This window comes from Dreissena polymorpha, chromosome 1 (genome assembly GCF_020536995.1).
Source record: "Dreissena polymorpha isolate Duluth1 chromosome 1, UMN_Dpol_1.0, whole genome shotgun sequence".
Classification (NCBI taxonomy): Eukaryota; Metazoa; Mollusca; class Bivalvia; order Myida; family Dreissenidae; genus Dreissena; species Dreissena polymorpha.
In genome coordinates, this window is record NC_068355.1 from 38,934,362 (window position 1) to 38,959,286 (window position 24,925).

The window sequence follows — 24,925 nt, forward strand, 5'->3', positions numbered from 1 at the left end:
CTTGTCTTGTCTTAAAATTTTAAAAGGTTATAATGTTATTATTTTTCATTGTAGAAGTAAATTTGTATACCGAGGTGTTTTGTACGTTTCCAGACAAGTGGAAGTATGAAAAGACACAGGTTATTTATGAGGACAAAGATGGCGCTCAGGTGACACCAATTCCTTCCACCACATCCACTACAACAAGAACTCCAGGACCAGATGTGACGACCAAACAGACCCCTGGGACATCATCTCCGTCTGTGGTAACCGTTGATATCACAACCAAGGGTAAGTGGACAGAAGACTTGGTTCCAATACTAGGAAATTTGCATATTTTGATAATAATCTCATCTTATATATAGTAGATATAAAAACAAGCCCAACCAAGCACTACCAAAATTCATGAGCTCAGCCTTAGACTGTCTGAATTACATTTATTTGACCAATTTAAATATTTTTCAAAAGGTTGAAGTATTCAAATTGGTCAAACATTTAAATTGAGCATAAGTTCTTGACTAGGATTGTTTGGCCAGGCTAATAAAGAGTTTAAGCACAATTCCATACATTTTTAGCTCGACTATTATATATGAAATATATATAGTGGAGCTATCCTACTCACCCTGGCGTCTGCGTTAGCGTTAGCGTCTGCGTGCAAATGTTTAAGTATTCGTACTACCCCAAATATTTTCTTTCTCCCTTCACATATTGCTTTCATATTTTGCATACTTGTTTACCACCATGACCCCAACCTTTAAACAATAGGCAGACAACTCTATCAAGCATTTTGTCATAATTATGGCCCCTTTTCCACTTAGAATATGCAGCAAATGTTAAAGTTTTCGTACTACCCCATTTATTTTCATTGTCCCTTGACATATTGCTTTTGTATTTTGCATACTTGTTTACCAACATCACCCCAACCTATAAACAAGAGCCAACAACTCTATCAAGCATTTTGTCATAATTATTGCCCCTTTTATACTTAGAATATGCATATTATTGATAAATCTATGTTAAAGTTTGCGTACTACCCCAAATATATCCTATATCCTTTGACATATTGCTTTATATGTTGCATACTTGTTTAGCAACATGACCCCAACCTATAAACAAGAGCAGACCACTGTATCAAGCATTTTGACATAATTATGGCCCCTTTTACACTTAGATAAAAAATTATTTTTTTTTAAACATCTTATAAATTACCACACCCCACATTATACCCCCTCTCACCCCCCCCCCACCCTACCCCCCCCCCACCCCCCCATTTTTTTTTTTAAACATCATCTAATAAATTACCCCACCCCACATTATACCCCCCCTCTCACCCCCCCCCCCCCATCCCCCCCTACCCCCCCCATCCCCCCAATTTTTTTTTTTTTATACATCTAATAAATTACCCCACCCCACATTATACCCCCCCTCTCACCCCCCAACCCCCCCCCCCACCCCCCCCCAAAAAAAAATATTATTTTTTTTGCCTTTTTTTATTTTGAAAGATCGTCTAATAAATTATTGAATATGAACAATTTCCCCATGATGGCTTACGTTATACTGTCAAGCACTCGAATAGTCGAGCGCGCTGTCCTCTGACAGCTCTTGTTGGTTTCAGATTTTCTTGATAAGCACAGTGTTTTGCCCAGTACACATTTTAGAGCAAACAAGGGCTTGTGAACACCTGCTAATTAGCTAACCTGAGCACTTAGTGCTAATGGGGAGCTTTTACGATACTGAACTGTGTTGAAGTTCTTCAGTCAGTGTGTGAATGCGTCCACTAGTTTTTCCTCTGTCTGCTCCTGAGCTGTGGAGTGGATTTTAACAAAACATCTCAGGAATGATCCTTGCATGACCCTGTTACAAAGATGTTCAAATCATTCCCGTAGGATGCATCCATAGGTCAACTGAGCTACAAATAGCTTTCAAAGCGGTAAATAAAAAAACTTCTTTTGGAAAAACTCAAGGATCAGGGGTTTAATGTTTGGTGTTAAGCATTGTCTAGTCAAAGTGGTCCTGTACAAAGAATTTTCAAATTATTCCCCTGGGATCAAAACTGGCCTCGCCTCAGGAGTCATTTGATTTATATGTATAGCAATAACCTAAACTAATTTCGTCTGAAGCAGCAAGGATTTGGGGTTTAATATTTTTTGTATAACTTCCTAATGGTCCTCTTCTAAGTTTGTTCAAATCATGCCCCTATGGTCAAAACTGGCCACATGACTCTAGGGGTGACATGAATAATATAGACTTACACAGATAACTTAAATTATCTTCTCTTAAACTAACAGTCACAGAGCTTTGATATTCCGTATGAAACATCAGTCTGCATCACTTACTTTTGCTAAATGAGGTGAACTCGGCTCTTTTGACAAATTAAATTTCCTGTTAAAAAATAATAATATGATTCATTAGTATAAACCTCATAATATACATACATGTATGTGTACACAGGTCCACACACTGGTGAGGTGATCACTGCAGACACCAGCACCCTGATCAAGACAGTGGGAATTACATGCGGGGCGTTGATAGTCCTCATACTCCTTATTGTCATCTGCATCTGCTGCTGCAGACGATCGGCTGCCAAGAGGAACAGGAGGTTAGTGTGAGGAACTATGTTGAATCTATGGTACAAAGCAATGTTTTTCGTTCCAATTTGGGTCCTGTAGGGGGGGCCCATTCCCAGTGGAAAAAAGTATATATTTTTCTCAAATGGGACCTGACAATTCCCAATTAAAGATTTTCAAAAAAAAAAAATTGTTTCAATAAGTCTCAACATTCAATTCATTTTAAATCTAGCTGTATAAGTTAAACCTTTGTAAATATAATATTAATAACACTTTTATTCTCAATTTACAGCATTTGTTAGCAAAAATGAACAATACTAATTTACCAAATTTAGTCAAAATGATGCCAATTTTCCAAATGAAAAGGGACCCTGAAAAGGGACCCGGCCACATTCCCAAAATGGTAAAAAAAACACTACTGAGCTTCCTTCTGATCCCTAACAGTCGAATTAAGGGTCAAGGTAGCTGAAGCCCAATTTCTTGCAAGCATGTTATTCTTATTGAGCAAGCTGATGGATTGGTGCATCATGGGTATAGTTGATATAAAACAGTTTAAATGATATGTGTAGGTATCAATTAAAAGTATCTCTATAAGAAATTAGAAAAACTGCTTTTTTGGGACTTCTCTGATAAAGTGGTATCTAGCCTTAATAAGGACACCATGCAGTCATACTTATTCTAAGATATACAATAAAAATGAATATATTGTAGGATGACAATAAGGACAACATACTTATTCTAATATATACAATAAAATAAATTGATTGTTGGTTGACAATGAGGACACCATACTTATTCTAACATATACAATAAAATGAATTGATTGTAGGTTAAGAATGAGGACACCATACTTATTCTAATATATACAATAACATGAATTGATTGTAGGTTGAAAATGAGAACATCATACATATACTAATATATACAATAAAATGAATTGATTGTAGGTTGACAATGAAGACACCATACTTATTCTAATATATACAATAAAATAAATAGAATGTAGGTTGAAAATGAGGACACCATACTTTTAATAATAATTGCAATAAAATGTATTGGTTGCAGGTTTATAATACAGAGATCATACTTATTCTAATGAACGCAATGAAATGAATTGATTGCAGGTTGACAATACAGAGATCATACTTATTCTAATAAACACAATGAAATGAATTGATTGCAGGATGACAATACAGTGATCATACTTATTCTAATAAACGCAATGAAACGAATTGATTGCAGGATGACAATACAGAGATCATACTTATTCTAATAAACCCAATGAAATGAATTGATTGCAGGTTGACATTACAGAAACCATACTTATTCTAATAAGCGCAATGAAATGCATTGATTGCAGGTTGACAACACAGAGATCATACTTATTCTAATAAACACAATGAAATGAATTGATTGCAGGTTGACATTACAGAGATCATACTTATTCTAATAAACGCAATGAAATGATTTGATTGCAGGTTGACAATACAGATATCATACTTATTCTAATAAACACAATGAAATGAATTGATTGCAGGATGACAATACAGGGATCATACTTATTCTAATAAACGCAATGAAATGAATTGATTGCAGGATGACAATAAAGAGATCATGCTTATTCTAATAAACGCAATGAAATGAATTGATTGCAGGTTGACAATACAGAGATCATACTTATTGTAATAAACCCAATGAAATCAATTGATTGCAGGATAACAATACAGAGACCATACTTATTCTAATAAACGCAATGAAATGAATTGATTGCAGGATGACAATACAGGGACCATACTTATTCTAATAAACGCAGTGAAATGAATTGATTGCAGGATGACAATACAGGGACCCTAATTATTCTAATAAACGTAATGAAATGAATTGATTGCAGGATGACAATACAGGGACCATACTTATTCTAATAAAGGCAATGAAATGAATTGATTGCAGGATGACAGTACGGAGACCTCTGAATCCTGCAGAACCCGAGGTGGACCATATCTATGCTGAAATAGAACCTCTACAGGTACCATGGGGATTTATAAAGATTTTATGTAATTCATAAGTTACGTTGAAAAAAATGTCATATTTAAAAGCTGATAGTTAAGTTTTAACAGCTTTGCTTATTAACATGTTTGCGACTGTTGAAAATATGACATGTGCTGTTGGAAATTTTTACAAATTATTTGTGAAATCTTTTTGAAAAAAAATTATTTTATGTCAAAACATACAATTACAAAAGAACTTATGCCTTTGCTCTATTGAAATAACTTCCCTGATTTGGGACCGTAGTTAAGTTAAATTTTAAGTTAATTATATGCTTTTGATGAAAACATTTTCAGGAATCATTTTACAGTGAGGCAAAAATCATTTTGAGTTCAAACCAACAGAATTTGGAATAGATTTCTAAAGTCAGCTGCAACATAATTAATGGAAGATAACTCTCACTTGCATATAAGTGTGTTTGTTAACCAGGTTTTCCGAAGGAAAAAACTAGTTATTAGATTGGTGAATGTCAGCGGGCAGGCGGAACAAGCTTGTCCGGGCCATAACTATGTTGTTCATTGTGAAATTTTAAAATAATTTGGCACATTTGTTCACCATCATTGGACGGTGTGTGGCGCAAAAGAATTACTTCGATATGTCCAAGGTCATGGTCACATTTTGAGTTCAAAGGTAAAAAATGGCCATAAATGAGCTTGTCTGGGCTATAACTATGTCATTCATTGTGAGATTTAAAATCATTTGGCACATTTGTTCACAATCATTGGACGGTGTGTCATGCGAAAGAATTACGTCGATATCACCAAGGTCTAGTGGATAGTATATGCTATTTGTTATTTTATCAAGATCTTAAAACATTGATTTTTATTTCATGTTTTAATGGTCAATATATTAGAATGAGACCCTTAAATATTGATTTGGGCATACTTACAAGAGCCAGATGCATTTTTTCAGTATGAAAAAGTCATAAAATATGCCAGTAATTTTTATATCACTGTAAAGCCCTAGATAGAAGGTTAGTTTGTTCAAGCCAGCCTGTCTACCATTATTTATTCACTTAGTTTTCATCTGATCTTCATAAAAATTATTTCGAGTTCATGATTGTATAATATACTGGTCAGGTTACATAACCAGCAAAATATCTCAGGGATATTTGAGTTGAAGCCATTAAAATGGGACTTTTTAACTTTTGTCCCTCCTTATCTTTATCATGTTTCACCCATTAATGGTGAACCTTTACACAGTGAGTAATTAATGTCAAAATTTGGCAAGATCTGTTTCATAAAATAATTATTTTATTGCTTATAGAGATCCACTGGCTCCAGTGGGGCATCAGGTACATCAGACGATGTTCGATTGCCAAAGAAAAAGGGGAAGGGACGTAAGTCTGGTGTCTCAAGCTTTCGATACGTAACAACGCGCATTGCTAAGTTCTTCTCAGTTGATGAAGACGAGGGTGTTGATGATCAGACGGTGAGTTACAATCGCAGTGGCCATAAAGAGTCAGCCAGCTTTGGGCCGCCAGTACCGCCGGATCGAAATGGGCGATCAACCAAGAAAAGCAGGAACGCTGTTTCCCGCGGGGAATCAACTGCATCCCGACGGCACCTTTTAGATGGTGATTCTGTTGAACGCAGGTCCCATGTGTATAATCCACTAACGAGGGAGGAGAAAGGGAGACAATCTGGCCCATATGACAGACTGGCAATAAGCAGAGAGTTACCGTCGGATGAGGTCGAAGAGCCGAGTTCACCTCATGATTATTTCATGCTGAACAAAGAAGGGAAAGTTAGCGATCCTGAGGAATACCACGCGCATTCTGTGGACACAGTAAAAGAGGATATCGAAGATGATCTTGAAATAATTGATGAGGAAAATAAGGATACTGTAGGAGAAAGGGTTTCGAAACATGACTATTTTGTTTTGGAGCCGCATGAGAAAGAAGAGGAGACTTTCGTAGGAAAATGTGCTGATGTGGATCAATCTGGTAAAAGAGGTGAAAGTGGTAGTGTAAGATCTAATTCAAATGGTTCACCTACAAAGACTGTGGGGAGTGGTGGTGGTGTAGGGGATGGAAGGCCCGAGGCAAAGCCAAGAGTTTCAAAGCAGACTAGTGAACATGTGCTGAGTGGATCTTTGCCCCGCTCACCTGTAAAAGTTGATAAAAAGTCAGAATTTACAGACAAAACTCCTAATGGTGACAATATTGTAAGGATGTCAAGTGTTGATGAGACGTATGTTTTGTCTAAACTGGGTGAAGCACCCCTACCACCCCCAGGGTTGGCAGCTGGGTCTGTAATTGGGTCAGAGGGGTGTGAGGCTGGAACAGATGACTACTTGGTACCTAAAGACATACCCCACCCAGATTATTTAGATGTTTTCCCTGCCCCGCCATTGCGCACTCATTCCTTACCTTTGAAAGACGTAGATGTTAAAAATCCTTCCATGGAGGTAGCTCCTACTAATTACATCAATTCAACTACAAAGCATCCAAAGGTCCCTGTTGGCAATTATGAGCCATTAAATAGACACAACATAAATACTTCTCCAACAAAACACCACAAGTCATCAAGTAAACAACCCAAATCCCCAAGTAGAGACTCAAAATCCCCTGTAAGACATAAGACGACACCAGACACTGAGTCACCAAAAACCATCAAAGACACTGTCCAGAAAAAGGAATCTATCATAACAGATATTTAGATATGTTTAAAGTGTTGAAAAGTCATGGTGGACAAAACAATCTTTATTTTATTTTTAATTAGTCTTTTCCTTAATCTCATTTCAGTCTAACTGAATTAGTGCATACATTTTTAGATATTTAGATATTTTCCCCATTCTGCTATAAAGTTTACACCCTTGAGGGGATATTATAATTTTTACTCTGCATTTAAAATGTATTATATTTGTAAAACTATCTTTGTACAGTGTGTGTTGTTATTACGAATGACTGGGGAACCAATTATTGTATTTCTAAAACTTGTAATTAAATATTCATCAAGGACAAATATAAGGGAATATTTTTATGTCCCCCACTATAGTAGTGGGGGACATATTGTTATTGCCCTGTCTGTTGGTTGGTTGGTTGGTTTGCGCCAACTTTAACATTTGCAATAACTTTTGCAATATTGAAGATAGCAACTTGATATTTGGCATGCATATGTATCTCATGGAGCTGCACATTTTGAGTGGTGAAAAGTCAAGGTCAAGGTCATCCTTCAAGGTCAAAGGTCAAATATATGGGTCAAAATCGCTCATTTAATGTACACTTTTGCAGTATTTCAATATTCAAGATAGCAACTTGATATTTGGCATGCATGTGTATCTCATGCAGCTGCACATTTTGAGTGGTGAAAGGTCAAGGTCAAGGTCATCCTTCAAGGTCAGATGTCAAATATATGTGGCCAAAATCGCTCATTTTATGAGTACTTTTGCAATATTGAAGATAGCAACTTGATATTTGGCATGCATGTGTATCTCATGGAGCTGCACATTTTGAGTGGTGAAAGGTCAAGGTCAAGGTCATCCTTCAAGGTCAGATGTCAAATATATGTGGCCCAAATCGCTAATTTTATGAATACTTTTGCAATATTGAAGATAGCAACTTGATATTTGGCATGCATGTGTATCTCATGGAGCTGCACATTTTTAGTGGTGAAAGGTCAAGGTCAAGGTCATCCTTCAAGGTCAAATATATGGGTCAAAATTGCTCATGTAATGTCACTTCTGCAATATTGAAGCTAGCAATTTTATATTTGAAATGCATGTGTATCTCATGGAGCTGCACATTTTGAGTGGTGAAGGGTCAAGGTCAAGGTCATCCTACAAGGTCAAACGTCATATAGCGGGACATTGTGTTTCACAAACGCATCTTGTTATTAATCCATCAACATGTTTGAGGTTTTGATTCTGGTAATTAATTGCAGTTCCCTTTGCAGCCAATTCGTATGACTATGGATTTTTTTCAATAAGATAGTAATGTTAATTTTTACAGAAGCTTTGTGTTTAACCTTAATTCAAACAGAACTAGTTGTATGTATCTCGGCACACCACAAACTGTTGTCAGATTTCTTAGATATTTTTTTATTAAATAATGAACACAGAAATTGCATATATTTGCATGTAAATTCATTTTTAGCTCATCTATTTTTTGAAAAAAAATTATGAGCTATTGTCATCACCTTGGCGTCGGCGTCGGCGTTGGCGTTGGCGTTGGCGTCGGCGTCCGGTTAAGTTTTGCGTTTAGGTCCACTTTTCTCAGAAAGTATCAATGCTATTGCATTCAAACTTGGTACACTTACTTACTATCATGAGGGGACTGGGCAGGCAAAGTTAGATAACTCTGGCGTGCATTTTGACAGAATTATGTGCCCTTTTTATACTTAAAAAATTGAAAATTTTGGTTAAGTTTTGCGTTTAGTTCCACTTTTCTCAGTAAGTATCAATGCTATTGCATTCAAACTTGGTACACTTACTTACTATCATGAGGGGACTGGGCAGGCAAATTTAGATAACTCTGGCATGCATTTTGACAGAATTATGTGCCCTTTTTATACTTAGAAAATTGACAATTTTGGTTAAGTTTTGTGTTTAGGTCCATTTTATTCCTTAAGCATTAAAGCTATTGCTTTCATACTTGCAACACTTACTAACTATCATAAGGGGACTGTGCAGGCAAAGTAATGTAACTCTGACTGGCATTTTGACAGAATTATGTGCCCTTTTTATACTTAGAAAATTGAAAATTTGATTAAGTTTTGTGTTTAGGTCCACTTTATTCCTACAGTATCAAAGCTATTGCTTTCATACTTGCAAGATTTATGAACTATCATAAGGGGACCGTGCAGGCAAAGTTATGTAACTCTGACTGGCATTTGAACGGAATTATGGGCCCTTTATACTTAGAAAATTGAAAATTTGGTTAAGATTTATGTTTTGGTCCACTTTACCCCTAAAGTATCATAGATATTGCTTTCATACTTGGAACACTCACAAACTATCATAAGGGTACAGTAAAAGGACAAGTTGCATAACTCTGGTTGTCATTGTTACGGAATTATGGCCCTTTTTTGACTTAGTAACTTTTAATATATGGTTAAATTTTGTGTTTCGATCCACTTTACTTCTTAAGTATCAAGGCTATTGCTTTCAAACTTCAAATACTTACATGCTATCATGAGGTTACTGTACCTGGCAACTTTAATTTTACTTTGACCTTTGAATGACCTTGACTCTCAAGGTTCAAATTATTAAATTTTTGGCTAAAATTGCCATAACTTCTTTATTTATGATTAGATTTGATTGATACTTTGATGAAACTACTCTACCTGACATACCACAATAGACTCCACCCAAACCATCCCCCGTGCCTCCCCCCTCCCCCCCTCCCCCCTCACCTCCCCTACCCCCCCTATTTTTTTGTTTTTGTTTGTTTTTTTTTTTTAAAGAGCATCTCACAAATGACCACCACAACCCTCACACTATACCCCCCCCCCCACCCCCACCCCCCCCCCCCTAATTTTTTTTTTTTTTTTTTTTTTTTTTTTTTTTTTTTTTTTAAGATCATCCTCACAAATTACAAACACAACACCCTCACACTATACCCCCACCCCCCCCAATTTTTTTTTAAAAATGGTATGTTTGCAAATACCGTCCAACCAGCGCACCCAACATCCCCCCCCACCCACACCCCCCCCCCCCCCATCGCCCCCCCAAGCCCCCCCCCCCCCCCCCCCCCCCCGGATTTTTTTTTTTTTTTTTTTTTTTCGCTTTTTTGGAAGATAATGTAATAAATGTCCACAACCCCACACTATACACCCCTCTTCACTCCACTCCTCCCTCCTTTGTGATTGAAAATGAGAGTCCCTTCACCTTTAAAAAGAAAATAGATGAGCGGTCTGCACCCGCAAGGCGGTGCTCTTGTTTTGATGGACGTTAGCACATGTATGTAAAGTGTGAAGATAACATGTTTAATAAAAGACCTCTTTTACTTCATATTACTCAGGTAAATTTATAAACAATTCCTTAATCAGATCCATTCCCACTGATATTTCTGTACAATGTATATATATAGTAAAATATAAGACAAAACTATTTTTCCTTTAAGTTGCTCAGGTAAATTTGTTAACATTCCCTTTTTCAGATCAATTTCCATGTAAATTTTCATTTTTATTTTGCTAAAAAATAAACCAAACACTATTTTATCAGGAAAAGGATCCATTTCTTCAACATTATTATACCCCCACAAACGTAGTCTAGGGGGGTATATAGGAGTGAGCTTGTCGGTCAGTCGGTCTGTAATAAGTGTCCACTCTTTAATTCAAGTTGTTTTCATCCGATCTTCACCAAACTTGGTCAGATGTTGTATCTAGATGATGTCTAGGTCAAGTTCGAATATGAGTTATGCCGGGTCCAAAACTAGGTCGCGGGGTCACTTAGTGCGTTTTTTAACATTCAGCATGGTGTCCGCTCTCTAATTCAAGTAGTTTTCATCCGATTTTCACCAAACTTAGTCAGATGTTTTATCTAGATGATCTTAAGGCCAAGTTCGAACATGGGCCATGCCAGATCAAAAACTAGGTCATGGGGTCACTTAGTACGTTTTACACATTCAGCATGGTGTCCGCTCTCTAATTCAAGTAGTTTGCATCCGATCTTCACCACACTTGGTCAGAAGTTGTATCTAGATGATGTGTAGGTCGAATTCGAACATGGGCCATGTCGGATCAAAAACTAGGTAATGGGGTCACTTAGTGCGTTTTAAACATTGAGCATGGTGTCTGGTGTTTTTTGTGAAGACAACATGCAAAATATTCTGTGTCAATGCGGCATGTGGGGGTATTCGTCACGTCTGTGACAAAGCTCTAGTTATTCCAGTAATTCCTATATGGATTACTGGTATTACATTATAAGTTGAACACATTTAGAAACAGCTGTTAATTGTTGGTTAAAAACATAAATTTAAAGATATTTATTTTGATAATTTTATCATTGACAAGGAATGATTGATTGACGTTGTACAAAGATAGAAGTCTTCTAAATTCTGTTAAAGGTTATATCTCATACCCTTGAAGTGGACAGTGACTTTTGTCTCTTCATGTGTGCTAATTTGAGTTGGAAACAGTTTTGATACTACATATCATAAAGACTTCCTCAGGCTTTGGGGTATGGCTTTTATGTATATTGTTAAGTAGGTTAGAAAAAATCAACATGACCAAGCATTTTAATGACTTTATGACACTATTTACTTGCACTTGAAGATTCTTTTCTATGAAGCTCTTCTAGGTGAGGGACCATTCTTTTTAATACTTTTAAAGCTTTTAGCGCCATTTTGTTGAGAACTGTATGAGTTTTTATACTGCATTTATTGTATACTTGTGTAAATTGTGTATTGAAATTGGTTATCTGTATAATTTTTAGTATGTCTATGGTCTATATATAGTGCCTTGACATGATCTTGATGGACATTGTATTATATGTGTAGTGTATTTATTTGATAAACACTTGTACATAACACGGGTTGCAGTGCAGTCATATTAAGAGTCAGAATGGCAGTTATTTCGTATGAGTAGAGTATTAGGATTTTATTTTTAGTCCCCTACCGGTGAAACCGGAGGGGACTTATGGTTTGCGCTTTGTGTGTCCGTGAGTCTGTGTGTCTGTCAGTCAGTCTGTCTCACTTTTCTGGATCCTGCGATAACTTTAAAAGTCCTTTATATTTTTTCATGAAACTTGAAACATGGACAGATGGAGATTATGCACGTTATTTCATTTTGTTCCTACGTCAAGAATTCTGGTTGCTATGGCAACAAATAAACTAAAAATATTGCTGAAAATGGGGAATTTTATTACCATATATAAGGCAAATTTAAAAGAATTATGTCCCTTGAAAACAAAGGGAGACAATTATATTACTGCTTCATGTGAGATAGGGGACTTTTTATGTCCCCCACTATAGTAGTGGGGGACATATTGTTTTTGCTCTGTCTGTTGGTCTGTTGGTTGGTTGGTCTGTTGGTTGGTTTGCGCCAACTTTAACATTTGCAATAACTTTTGCAATATTGAAGATAGCAACTTGATATTTGGCATGCATATGTATCTCATGGAGCTGCACATTTTGAGTGGTGAAAGGTCAAGGTCATCCTTCAAGGTCAAAGGTCAAATATATGGGTCAAAATCGCTCATTTAATGTACACTTTTGCAGTATTTCAATATTCAAGATAGCAACTTGATATTTGGCATGCATGTGTATCTCATGGAGCTGCACATTTTGAGTGGTGAAAGGTCAAGATCAAGGTCATCCTTCAAGGTCAGAGGTCAAAATTATGTGGACAAAATCGCTCATTTTATGAGTACTTTTGCAATATTGAAGATAGCAACTTGATATTTGGCATGCATGTGTATCTCATGGAGCTGCACATTTTGAGTGGTGAAAGGTCAAGGTCGTCCTTCAAGGTCAGAGGTCAAGTATATGTGGCCCAAATCGCTTATTTTATGAATACTTTTGCAATATTGAAGATAGCAACTTGATATTTGGCATGCATGTGTATCTCATGGAGCTGCACATTTTGAGTGGTGAAAGGTCAAGGTCAAGGTCATCCTTCAAGGTCAAATATATGGGTAAAAATTGCTCATGTAATGTCACTTCTGCAATATTGAAGCTACCAATTTTATATTTGAAATGCATGTGTATCTCATGGAGCTGCACATTTTGAGTGAAGGGTCAAGGTCATCCTTCAAGGTCAAACGTCATATAGGGGGACATTGTGTTTCACAAACACATCTTGTATTGCTTGGCAATAGTCTTGTTGTAATTTTATCTAAATATTGGATATACGTACAAATCTGTTTATTGATGCAATGTCTCAGTGCACATACATATTTCATGATAAAAGCTCTTACAAAAACTAATGTGTAAACAAATTGTTGAAGAAACAACTCAAGTGACAGGACTGAGTTAAATTTAAATATAAGTTTGAAATAATGTTTTGTGTTACGTAAAAATAATTAAGAATGTCCGTGGTGAATAAAATTTATTATTTTGAAGAAGTTTTGTATCCCTATTTACTAGTAACAGCTCAATCATTGTACAATCATCGTACTTTTGGAATATAAAATTAGTTTTAATTACGGTATATTTTATCTGCTTTTTAAGAATTGTACATAATTATAATCTATGTCGTACTCGGTGTAAAGAAATACTGGATATGCCTTAAATATTGTGATTTATACATTGTAAGATGTGTCTACAAGTATATTAATAGAACTGTGGTATTTCTATTTAATTAACTGGTATGTGTATTCACCCTTTTCTTGTATACTACTTCTTTTGTGTTATTGTAAAATAGTGATATTGATTATCTTATATATTTTGTAAATACAGAACTTAGAAATTTGCAGATTGTTCACAGTATTTTTTATTGACGTTAAAGCATGAACACTTCTTAAGCAAACTACTTTTACATTGTTTAAGCTATTGAATTTAAATGTTAAACATGTCATCACAATGGAGTGAAGATGTACACAACTCTTCTCTCATGCCCAGTGATCCACTCTTTCCATAGTTGTGAGCCCCTGAACCCGGCCATTTTTATGCTTTAAATGTTAAAAGTTAATGAAGCAAGCTTGTTTATTTCTCAAGCAATTCCATTGAAACTTGAAATAGGTCCATGAAGTTTAGCTGTGTCAAAGTCCTTTTTCATGTCAATTGATTGACATATTCCTGAGTTGTGTGTCCTTAAACTTTCTTATGTATAATTATATATAATATTTAATGTTTTCTGGATTAAACAACTTCTAAATTTCTCAAGTTTTTCAATTGAAACTCAAAATTTGTCATCACCATAAAGTGTACATGTGCAAGAAACCATTTTCATGCCAATGCAGTGATCCACATGTTCTTAATTTAGTTTGCTCCTTAATTTAGCTATAATTTGTGCCTGTGACCAAGCAATGCTTGGTTATTTTTATGCCCCCCTTCGAAGAAGAGGGGGTATATTGTTTTGCACATGTCGGTCGGTCGGTCCGTCCACCAGATGGTTTCCGGATGACAACTCAAGAACACTTAGGCCTAGGATCATGAAACTTCATAGGTACATTGATCATGACTGGCGGATGACCCCTATTGATTTTCAGGTCACTAGGTCAAAGGTCACAGTGACTCAAAATAGTCAAATGGTTTCCGGATGATAACTCAAGAATTCTTAGGCCTAGGATCATGAAACTTCATAGGTACATTGATCATGACTGGTAGATGACCCCTATTGATTTTCAGGTCACTTGGTCAAAGGTCAAGGTCATAGTGACTCGAAACAGTAAAATGGTTTCCGGATGATGACTCAAGAATGCTTACGCCTAGGATCATGAAACTTCATTGGTACATTGATCATGATTGACAGATGACCCCTATTGATTTTCAGGTCACTAGGTCAAAGGTCAAGGTCACAGTGACTCGAAACAGTAAAATGGTTTCCGGATGATAACTCAAGAATGCTTACACCTTGGATCATGAAACTTCATAGGAACATTGATAATGACTGGCAGATGACCCCTATTGATTTTCAGGTCACTAGGTCAAAAGTCAAGGTCACAGTGACTCGAAACAGTAAAATGGTTTCAGGATGATAACTCAAGAATGCTTACGCCTAGGATCATGAAACTTCATAGGTACATTGATAATGACTGGCAGATGACCCCTACTAATTTTCAGGTCACAAGGTCAAAGTCCAAGGTCACCGTGACAAAAAACATATTCACACAATGGCTGCCACTACAACTGACAGCCCATATGGGGGGCATGCATGTTTTACAAACAGCCCTTGTTAGTCACTTTTGTGATAAAGCGATAGCTTATGTTATCCTTCCTACTTTTGAGAACTTTCTTCTACTAATGAAGAAATAATAATGGTCCTACTTTTTCTCTTATTTCATTGGACCATTCGAGAAGGCCTGGGTATTGAATGCTTTCAGTTTTGGTAATCAACATTTAATACTTAACATTGCTATATGTAAAGTTTATAAACAAATGGGTGCATCCAACGTCATTTCAAACCGGGAACATAGCATTTGGATATAAAATAAGTCTGATCAGATTAATAAGAATCTTTTCATATTTAAACTATAGTACCAGAAAAAAGGCAAAGTTATGTAACTCTGACTGGCATTTTGACAGAATTATGTGCCCTTTTTATACTTAGAAAATTGAAAATTTGGTTAAGTTTTGTGTTTAGGTCCACTTTATTCCTAAAATATCAAAGCTATTGCTTTCATACTTGCAACACTTACTAACTATCATAAGGGGACTGTGCAGGCAAAGTAATGTAACTCTGACTGGCATTTTGACGGAATTATGGGCCCTATATACTTAGAAAATTGAAAATTTGGTTAAGTTTTGTGTTTGGTCCACTTTACCCGTAAAGTATCATAGATATTGCTTTCATACTTGGAACACTCGCAAACTATCATAAGGGGACAGTAAAGGACAAGTTGCACAACTCTGGTTGTCATTTTTACAGAATTATGGCCCTTTTTTTACTTTGAATATATGGTTAAATTTTGTGTTTAGATCCACTTTACTTCTAAAGTATCAAGGCTATTGCTTTCAAACTTCAAATATTTTCATGCTATCATGAGGTTACTGTACCTGGCAAGTTGAATTTTACCTTGACCTTTGAATGACCTTGACTCTCAAGGTCAAATTATTAAATTTTGCTAAAATTGCCATAACTTCTTTATTTATGAATAGATTTGATTGATACTTTGACAAAACAACTCTTACCTGACATACCACAATAGACTTCACCCAAACCATCTCCCAAGCCCCCCCCCCATTTTTTTTTTTTAAAACATGGTTAAAAAACACAAATATTTTTTTGTATTATTTTATTTTTGAAATACTGTCCAACCATCCCACCCAAGAACCCCCCCCCCCCCAAACAAAAATAGCATTTTTTTTTGTATTTTTGGAAGAAAATGTAATAAATGACCACACCCCCACACTATACACCCCCCTCTACTCCACCCCTCCTTCCTTTGTGATTGAAATTGAGATAGGTCCCTTCATCTTTAAAAAGAAAAATAGATGAGCGGTCTGCACCCGCAAGGCGGTGCTCTTGTTCCTTATATGGCTATAGTAATGTCTTGTTAACACTCTAGAGGCCACATATATAGTCCGATCTTCATGAAACTTGGTCAGAAGATTCATCCCAATGATATCTTGGACGAGTTCAAAAATGATGTCGGTTGGTTGAAAAACATGGCCACCTTGGGGGCGGGGCATTTTTCCTTATATGGCTATAGTAAAACTTTGTTAACACTCTAGAGGTCACATTTATTTTCCGATCATCATAAAACTTGGTCAGAAGATTTGTCCCAATGATATCTTGGATGAGTTCGAAAATAATTATGTTTGCTTGAAAAACATGGCTTCCAAGGGGCGGGGCATTTTTCCTTATATGGCTATAGTTAAATCTTGTTAACACTCTAGAGGCCACATTTACTGTCCGTTCTTCATGAAACTTGGTCAGAAGATTCATCCCGATAATATCTTGGAAGAGTTAAAAAATGATGCTGGTTGGTTGAAAAACATGGCTGCCAGGGGGCGGGGCATTTTTCCTTATATGGCTATAGTAAAACCTTGTTTACACCCTAGAGGCCACATTTATTTTCCGATCTTCATGAAACTTGGTCAGAAGATTTGTCCCAATAATATCTTGTTATCTCAGGTGAGCGACTTTGGGCCTTTCAGGCCTTCTTGTTTATTATTGTGTATATTTAGAAAAAAATAAAATAAATTCATACAGGTCCTTCCAAACAAATGTTTCTTCCCAATCTTTTATCTGAATGCTTTCTTTCAATTTATTTTCACACAAATTGGAAATTTACAGACTTGGGGATCCTACTGACAGGAATTACATCAGAAATAGAATATAATTAAATTGAAGAAATAGAATGACTTGTTTTTATAAAACTCAATAAATACACATTCTGAATATGATCTTGTTTTTTTTTGTTGGTGTAAATATTTATATAATCTTTGTTCTGTTTTCTGCTTTAACTCCATGACTGCATATAATGCTCAATTAGCACGCTGAATTTCGAGTAAAGTCTTGTATTATTTTACAATTATAGTAATTTATTGTGTATTTATCTGTACTGAGTAAATCATTTTTATTAAAGAAAACATGCTATGGACAAATTTTTAAAAAAGTTACACAGTAAATGCTGTATTGAATATTTTCACAAACATTCACCAGAGTCTTCATTTATGATTAAGTGTTGATAATAATTTTTTGAAGGAATTTTATACACTTAGAAAAGGGTTGGGGTTTAATTAAACAGGTTAATGATAAGATACGCGGATTCTTCTTTGATTATTGCTTCTAGAAGAAATGTTCAGGTATGTGAGGAAAAATTAGTGAGCCAACTACTTGTTTACATGTCGACAAGTTTGAATCGGTTTATACAGTTTGACAAAAAAGTATTTATATTTTGTTAAGGAAACACTCTATTTCATTCCTTTGCAATACAACTTACAAGGATTATTTATCAACTAGAATGTACTATTAAATAAGAAATAAGTTATTTATTTTGTAAAATCGCACTTAATTAAGTGTCCATGTTTTTAATAATTAGTGTAAGGAATATTATTGTTAACGTAGAGGAAATGAAAAAATTAGGAAACATATGGTTAACATTCAGAAAAATGCTTTGTTTTGTGTAGGCAATGTTTGAAAGGCCATTAGATATGAAGATTTAAGATGTGTTTTTTATATGAAAAGAATTTGTTGTATCCTGAAATATGTAACTTTCAAGAGCAATGTATGAATTATATATATGAATTTAAATGTATTCAGATCTTATTCCTGTACATGTGTGTGATTTAGTGTTTAATTCTGGCAATCAATCTTTATTGTTGTTGATGTATTTCAATTTTGCGGCACATAATATTGTAAAGATAACTGGTATTGTTATTTGCTTTTGTCAAAAATACTTGCATTTATTGTGTGTGCCTTTTAACATTGTCTAAAAAATTAACATCAGTAGCTTCTTGTGTAAATCAATATTTTTGTTTGTAACTTTCATTTATTTAATGTATTACTCTGTTTTAATATGCGATTATCTCCTGAAAATCTCATGCTAACAGTTTTGCCACAGTTGTATTGAAACTTAAAATTTTAACAATTACTACACAAGAATTGTTTACATATGATGCCTCAAAACAATTATTACAGTGTACACACTACTTATCAAATTTTATTTTTTAACATAAGTGAAACCTTTTAAGGACACAGATCGTTATGAACAAAATGTTCTGAATTGTGTTTTTAATTTGTTTGATTGTTGTGCCTTACTGATGAAACCAATATTATTAAAGCTTGCCTTTGTTTTTAACTTCATCCAAGATTCTTATTACATAGTTATATTTGATTGTAGTATGTAGGAATGCTTCTGTGTGCAATAAATGTTGATTGTTGGGTGTATAACTAGTACAGAAAAAATACAAGTGAAATAGGCAGACCTCAGCATTTTTTTTTTTTTGCACCACTAACTATACCGTTACTATACCGTTATTTTGAAATCTGTCAATTTGTTTTTACTTTTTTAAAGCCATTTACTTACCCCTGTAAAATCATGTATGTGTTGGCATGAAATTTCATGCATTTTCAAAAATGACAATTTTGTGGACTTCTGATTTTGTAAATGATTCTTAGGAATTTGTGTTGGTCATTTTCCGGTATATGTTTCAGCGATGGGAAAAGGAAGTTGATCGCTGGAGTTTGGCCATGTTTACCAAATGCCCTTTATTGCAGGCCAATGAAGGAGATCACGCATAGTCATGTTATTATTTCTTTTCTAGCTATATAAAGATAACAGTATCAATACAGCTCTTCTGCATTTGTGTTTTTCAGGAAATTTCATGTATCCGTTCAGTACCCAGTGTAATATACGCCTCAGTGTGTAGTATCTGGATTGCAAAACATTCACCTGTGCACGTATTATGTTGGATGTTAATGTTTCTCATGCCTATGGTAAATCAGTCTTAAAAAATGTAAACATTTGTTATAATTATGCATCGGGATCTGATTTATGTTTGTGATTCTCTACCCATGATATCAACGAAAATTTATGTACCACAAACAATAATTTTGCAAATTTTATAGTGGTGGGTTTGTAACATTTTCTTGGACTGATTAATTAAATAAGAATTCATGTTTGCTGGGGGAGAGTGCTAATTTCAATGACTTGTCATGCTATGTTTACCAGGAAGCTTAGACTGGTAGTTAAATATCCACATGTGAAATGTTGTTTGTCCCACCATCAGACGTGCATTGTCGAAATAAACCACTGTGGAATAAATTTTCCTCTATTTCGGCAGTGCTGAAATATAGCTGTCACGCGCGGCGGAGAATGGTCATATTACTCGGAATCAACTATAAAGTAATCATTTTTAGTAAAATCGAATCAGATTCAACAAAACAAACAATTTGATACCAAGATGTAATATATTTTTAACACATAATGCAACTCAAAAAGCATTATTTACAAATATTACGTGTGCGTACTCGTAACGTCATTATTAACACGTCATACGACACAATGCATGTTCTTTCACACTCAAGCTGCAGTTGTTTAGTGTTTTTTTTAACATTATTTCTTAAAAATCAGGGACGTAGAGGTATGATAAACAGAAAAACAGGCTAGTTACTGATCTTTTTGTAATGTATAAGGCTCGGCACGATTAAAATAATGAAACAATGTTTGCTTAAAATAACTTGGGATTTTCAGTGTAGTTCGATTTTCCTATCTATTTTTAAAGAAATAATTTAAGACTAAGAAAATTGATGGGATAAATCGAATACTAGGTCCGTGCCGAATAAAGTTTATTTTTCTCGGCACGAAAATCTGAACCACTCGCCAAGGCTCGTGGTTCAGGTTTTCTAAGCCTCGCAAAATAAACTTTGCTTTATTCGGCACCGACCTAGTATTCTCTATTTCCCTGTATAGTCATATTCTAATAGAAACATTTAGTATATTAAGGAAGCAATGATGTGTGGGTTAATCGGGAAGGTTGCTTTCTATTATGACTTAACAAATTATTAAGCATAATCCTACAGTCCCACTTTGTTAAAGGTGAGAAAACTATCCATGTATTTATCACTTTTCCAAGTTGTTGTTTATAAACCTAATGGAAAATTATTCAAATACACAGTGAAATGCACCCAAACAACTGCCTCCAGTTGCAATTTATGCTGTTTTCAAGTGTTATCTTCACTGGTTGTATTTAACTGTGAAGCATTCTATTCATTGGCTGACACTTGTTTTGGTGACAGCTGTTCATCTACCTTGCTGTAGTACTGTTATAGATGTGTTTTTTCCCCAAAGCTAGACAAACTATATTTCAGCTAGATATTTTGTTTGGTCAAATTTAACCCTTTTCAATAAGTTAACATACAATTTGAGACATTTAATGTAACTGGTATCATGACTAGGAACATTTGTTCAGATGTTCAATCCTAGATAATATACAGGTTATATATATTTAAACAATAAAATAAAAAAAAGATACAAGCATTATCATTGGTCAATTTTTTAGTTGAGACTAAAAGTTTGATTCTAAGAGCATCTGTAGTCATTTGGCCTGGCCATTCCGAGCAAAAATGTATGTAGTTTTAAAAGAGACGATCATTACCAGCAAAATATTCTTGTCGCAATTAACTAGTAAATATATGTCTGTGAAAGAAAGGCGCATTATAATCTTAGTTGACATAATATGAATGAATAGTTTTGCAGATAAAGTCTTTGCAACTAGTTTCACTATTGTTTCTAGAGTTGAAAAACTTTAAAAAATCCTTATCCTTCATTAATTTATGAATTTATTGAGCAACACTTTTTGTATACAGATGCATAATTCTAAAGCACTTGCCTTCAAGTTTCCATATAGTTAAGTACTGTATAGTATTTAATATATACTCAATTCAAATGAGAGAATAATTACATAACATGAACATAAATGTATAAACATGGCGAGCCATAGGAATGGTTAATTCCCTAATTGATTATGCGATTCATGTATATGTATTGTTTGACTTTGAAGAAATGTAATGCAAACATATATTAAAAGTATAAAAACAATATGTTGCAACAGATAGTTAAAGAACATGGATAATAATACATTTGTATTAAGCAAGTTAATGATGTTTATAAAAGCATGTATGCCCTCCAAGAAATAGCAAGTTATAGCAAAGTCGTCCCATTGCCTTGACCTTTGACCTCTTGATTTGAAAATCATTAGGGGTCATCATTCTTTAAAACTTACCAGCATACTAATTTATATGATCCTTAGACTTCCCCGGTTATTATGACAGCAATTTTCATGTCACCTGTGACCTTAACTTTACCCTCAAAATTGATTCACATCTGTTTATCCACACAAGAAACCAGCACAGCAATTTTGATGATAATAGGTCAAAGCATTAATTTTACAATTATTAGGGGTCATCTTTTTCATGAATTACCAGAGACTTGTGTACACAATCCTAAGAATTCTTTAGATATTGTGCAGAAAAGAATTTCCTGCTATAAGCCCTTGTGACTGACCTGTAAACATCAAAATCAATAAATAGGGCCCCAGTGATGTTGACCTTTGATCTGTAAATATAAAAATGAATTGGCTTTATTGTTTCCTTTGAAGTAACCAATTTAGATGATCATAGATAAAAGCCTTTTCTAGATATCATGCAAAAACAAATGTCTTGATTTATGCCCTTAACCTTTGACCTGTTGACCTTAAATCAAAATGCGTCTTTTCCTCTCATGTAACGTCGTGACCTCTGACCTGTTAATCTCAAAATTGATGGGCATCTCTCTTTCTCCCAAGTAACCTTCAAACTCATTTGCATAGTTGTAGGTTAAAGCATTAAATAGATATTGCACTATTATAACCACATACCAAACGGTGCAAAGCACTTCAATTATACCCCCACTCTTTGAATGGGGCATAATTAATTTGCTTTCATTTAGTACATAACAGATAATATTTACAGAGATAAAATTTTAAAAAGGTTAAAAACGGTCTTGAACTTCATAGTTTGCAACAGGTAAATGCAACTTTCTTTGTTCTTACATACGCATTATGTTTTTTTTAATTGGCAATATATGTGAGCATATACATGCATCTTGATGTTTTTAGTATGCATTTGAAACCACTGATGAAACAGCATGTGTCTAGTTTTTTCCCCATGCATATAATGCTTAAAAGTCTCATACAGTAGACATCCTTGACATTAAAAACAATGTCCTAGTGAAATCACATTTGCATCATTAAAATGATATTATTAAAACATGCAAAACAATATGTATACAAATAAAAATATCACTTTAAAGGCTAAATTTAGAGCGTATCACATTTTACAACAAAACCTTAACTATGTGTATCACATGTCTTGTTGTTGTTATTTAACAAATTCTCATATACAGATATTTCCTATTCTATTGCTCTATTTATATTGCCACTTAAATTCAGGCAAAGGTTTGGTCTGAAAAAAAGCATGTATAAGCTTACTGTAACTAAAATTTGTATATGGTAATTGAAGTTATTAACAGCAGCGGTATTTTAATAATTATACTGTAGCATTCTATTTATAGCATAACATGTCAGTTTAAAGAGCAAAAAAGTAACTAGATAAAATATAAATGACATAGCAGCCATGTTTTATGTTAAAGGGATCTTTTCACGCTTTGGTAAATTGACAAAATTGAAAAAAGTTGTTTCAGATTCGTAAGTTTTCGTTTTAGTTATGATATTTGTGAGGAAACAGTAATACTGAACATTAACCATGCTCTAATATATCCATTATATGCATCTTTTGACGATTTTAAAACCAAAAAATTATAAAGCGTTGCAACGCGAAACGATTGAATAATTTGGAGAGTTCTGTTTTTGTCGTTAAATTTTGTGAAACTACGAAGATTGCTTATATAAGGTATAAAATACGTAAGAATGTTTACACGGCGGAATAGCTCAGTAGGCTAAGGCGTTTTTACTTCAGGACTCTGGCAGGACTCCAGGGGTCACTGGTTCGAAACCTGCTCCGGGCAATGTTCTTTTCCTTTTTTTATTTTTTTTCTTGATTTTTTACTGGAGCTTTTACGATCCAATGTTTACATTTATCAATATAAAGCATTTAATGAATAAGTTAAAAAAATGCCAAAATCTGTGAAAAGGCCCCTTTAAGGCTGCTTTAATTCATTACTAAATTATTAACTATTATTAAACAAATCATGAGTTCTTCAAAAAACTAAGATTTGAATACTTAAAAATATCTTCAAAAACAAATCTTGGGAGTTCTTTAAAAACAAATCTTGAGTTTTTACTAAGGTAAGTTAAGAGTTCTTCAAAAACAAATTCTTCCTAAACATGTCTAAAAAATCTTCCAACAACAAATCTTGATTTCTTCAAAAACAGTTAGATAGAATGAATATCTATCTAATCTATCTTAATATGACAACAACTGAAGACAATTACAACAACTTAAACTGCCATTTCTCTACTGGATGATTAAATTTAAGGGATATGATAAAAGTGAAAAAAAGAAATTTATCATTATTAAAAAAATAAAAAATACTAGGTCATTCTGTTGGATGAGGTATTTATTTTAATGATCAATGTAAAAATGGTGGTTGTAAGCATAGTTGTATTTGTGGTGGTTGTGGTGAAAATAGTTTTGGTCATAAGAATTATAGTTTTGGTAGTGAGGGTGGTGGTGCAAGAGATGTGTTTGTAAGGATTGGAGTTTAGGTAGTGATGGTGGTGGTGGTGGTGTGAGTAGGTGTGGTTGTAAGCTCAAGTAGTTTTGGTAAGAATGGTGGTAGTAATGGCAGTAATGAGGTGGAAGTGGAAGTGTTTGGAAGAAAAGTAGTGATGGTGATGCTGTTGATGTTGGATGTAGTCATGGTAATAAAAAACCTATTTTTGTAACAATGTGGGGATGATATGATGCTGATAATGAATGATGGTGATAGTACTGTTGTTACTGAATTTTGTTGTGATGATGACAATTATTATGGTGTTGGCTCTACTGTTTATATCGGATCGCTGATGATAATAATGATAGATAGATGATGGTGATGTTTTTATTGAGGATGATGGTGTTAGTCATGTTCATGTATGTATATATGAGTTAGTCTCCCTTGAAAACTGGGCTTAATACATGTATATAAAATATACTTTCCACAAATGCATTCAGCCCATTCTCCAAGAGATCGCCTCATCTATAATTCTTCTGAAGCTGCATTTGATCCAAGCAATTATTTCATTCAGATCCTATTTTCTCAAATACACATGTAGTATAATAAAACAGCAATAACAAAAATTT

The 24,925-nt window shown here is 34.6% G+C and overlaps 1 protein-coding gene across 10 annotated transcripts in view; it reads left to right on the forward strand.

The window, feature by feature from the left end:
• Window positions 1–24,925, forward strand: part of LOC127877385 (uncharacterized) — a 130,171-nt gene that overhangs the window by 33,311 nt on the left and 71,935 nt on the right. For 3 of the 10 annotated variants that reach the window (XR_008048424.1, XR_008048420.1, XR_008048419.1), the window contains exons 3-6: window positions 94–270; window positions 2,431–2,578; window positions 4,497–4,572; window positions 5,859–8,059. Coding sequence is in view for 3 of the 10 variants with exons in the window: in XM_052423208.1 (XP_052279168.1) it covers window positions 94–270; window positions 2,431–2,578; window positions 4,497–4,572; window positions 5,859–7,253 (1,796 nt within the window). In the remaining 7 variants the exon portion in view is untranslated. Of the gene's footprint in view, window positions 1–93; window positions 271–2,430; window positions 2,579–4,496; window positions 4,573–5,858; window positions 8,681–12,680; window positions 12,986–13,137; window positions 13,987–24,925 lie in introns of those variants that run through there. The other 7 variants (XM_052423208.1, XM_052423213.1, XM_052423247.1 and 4 more) reach the window with 5 other exon arrangements.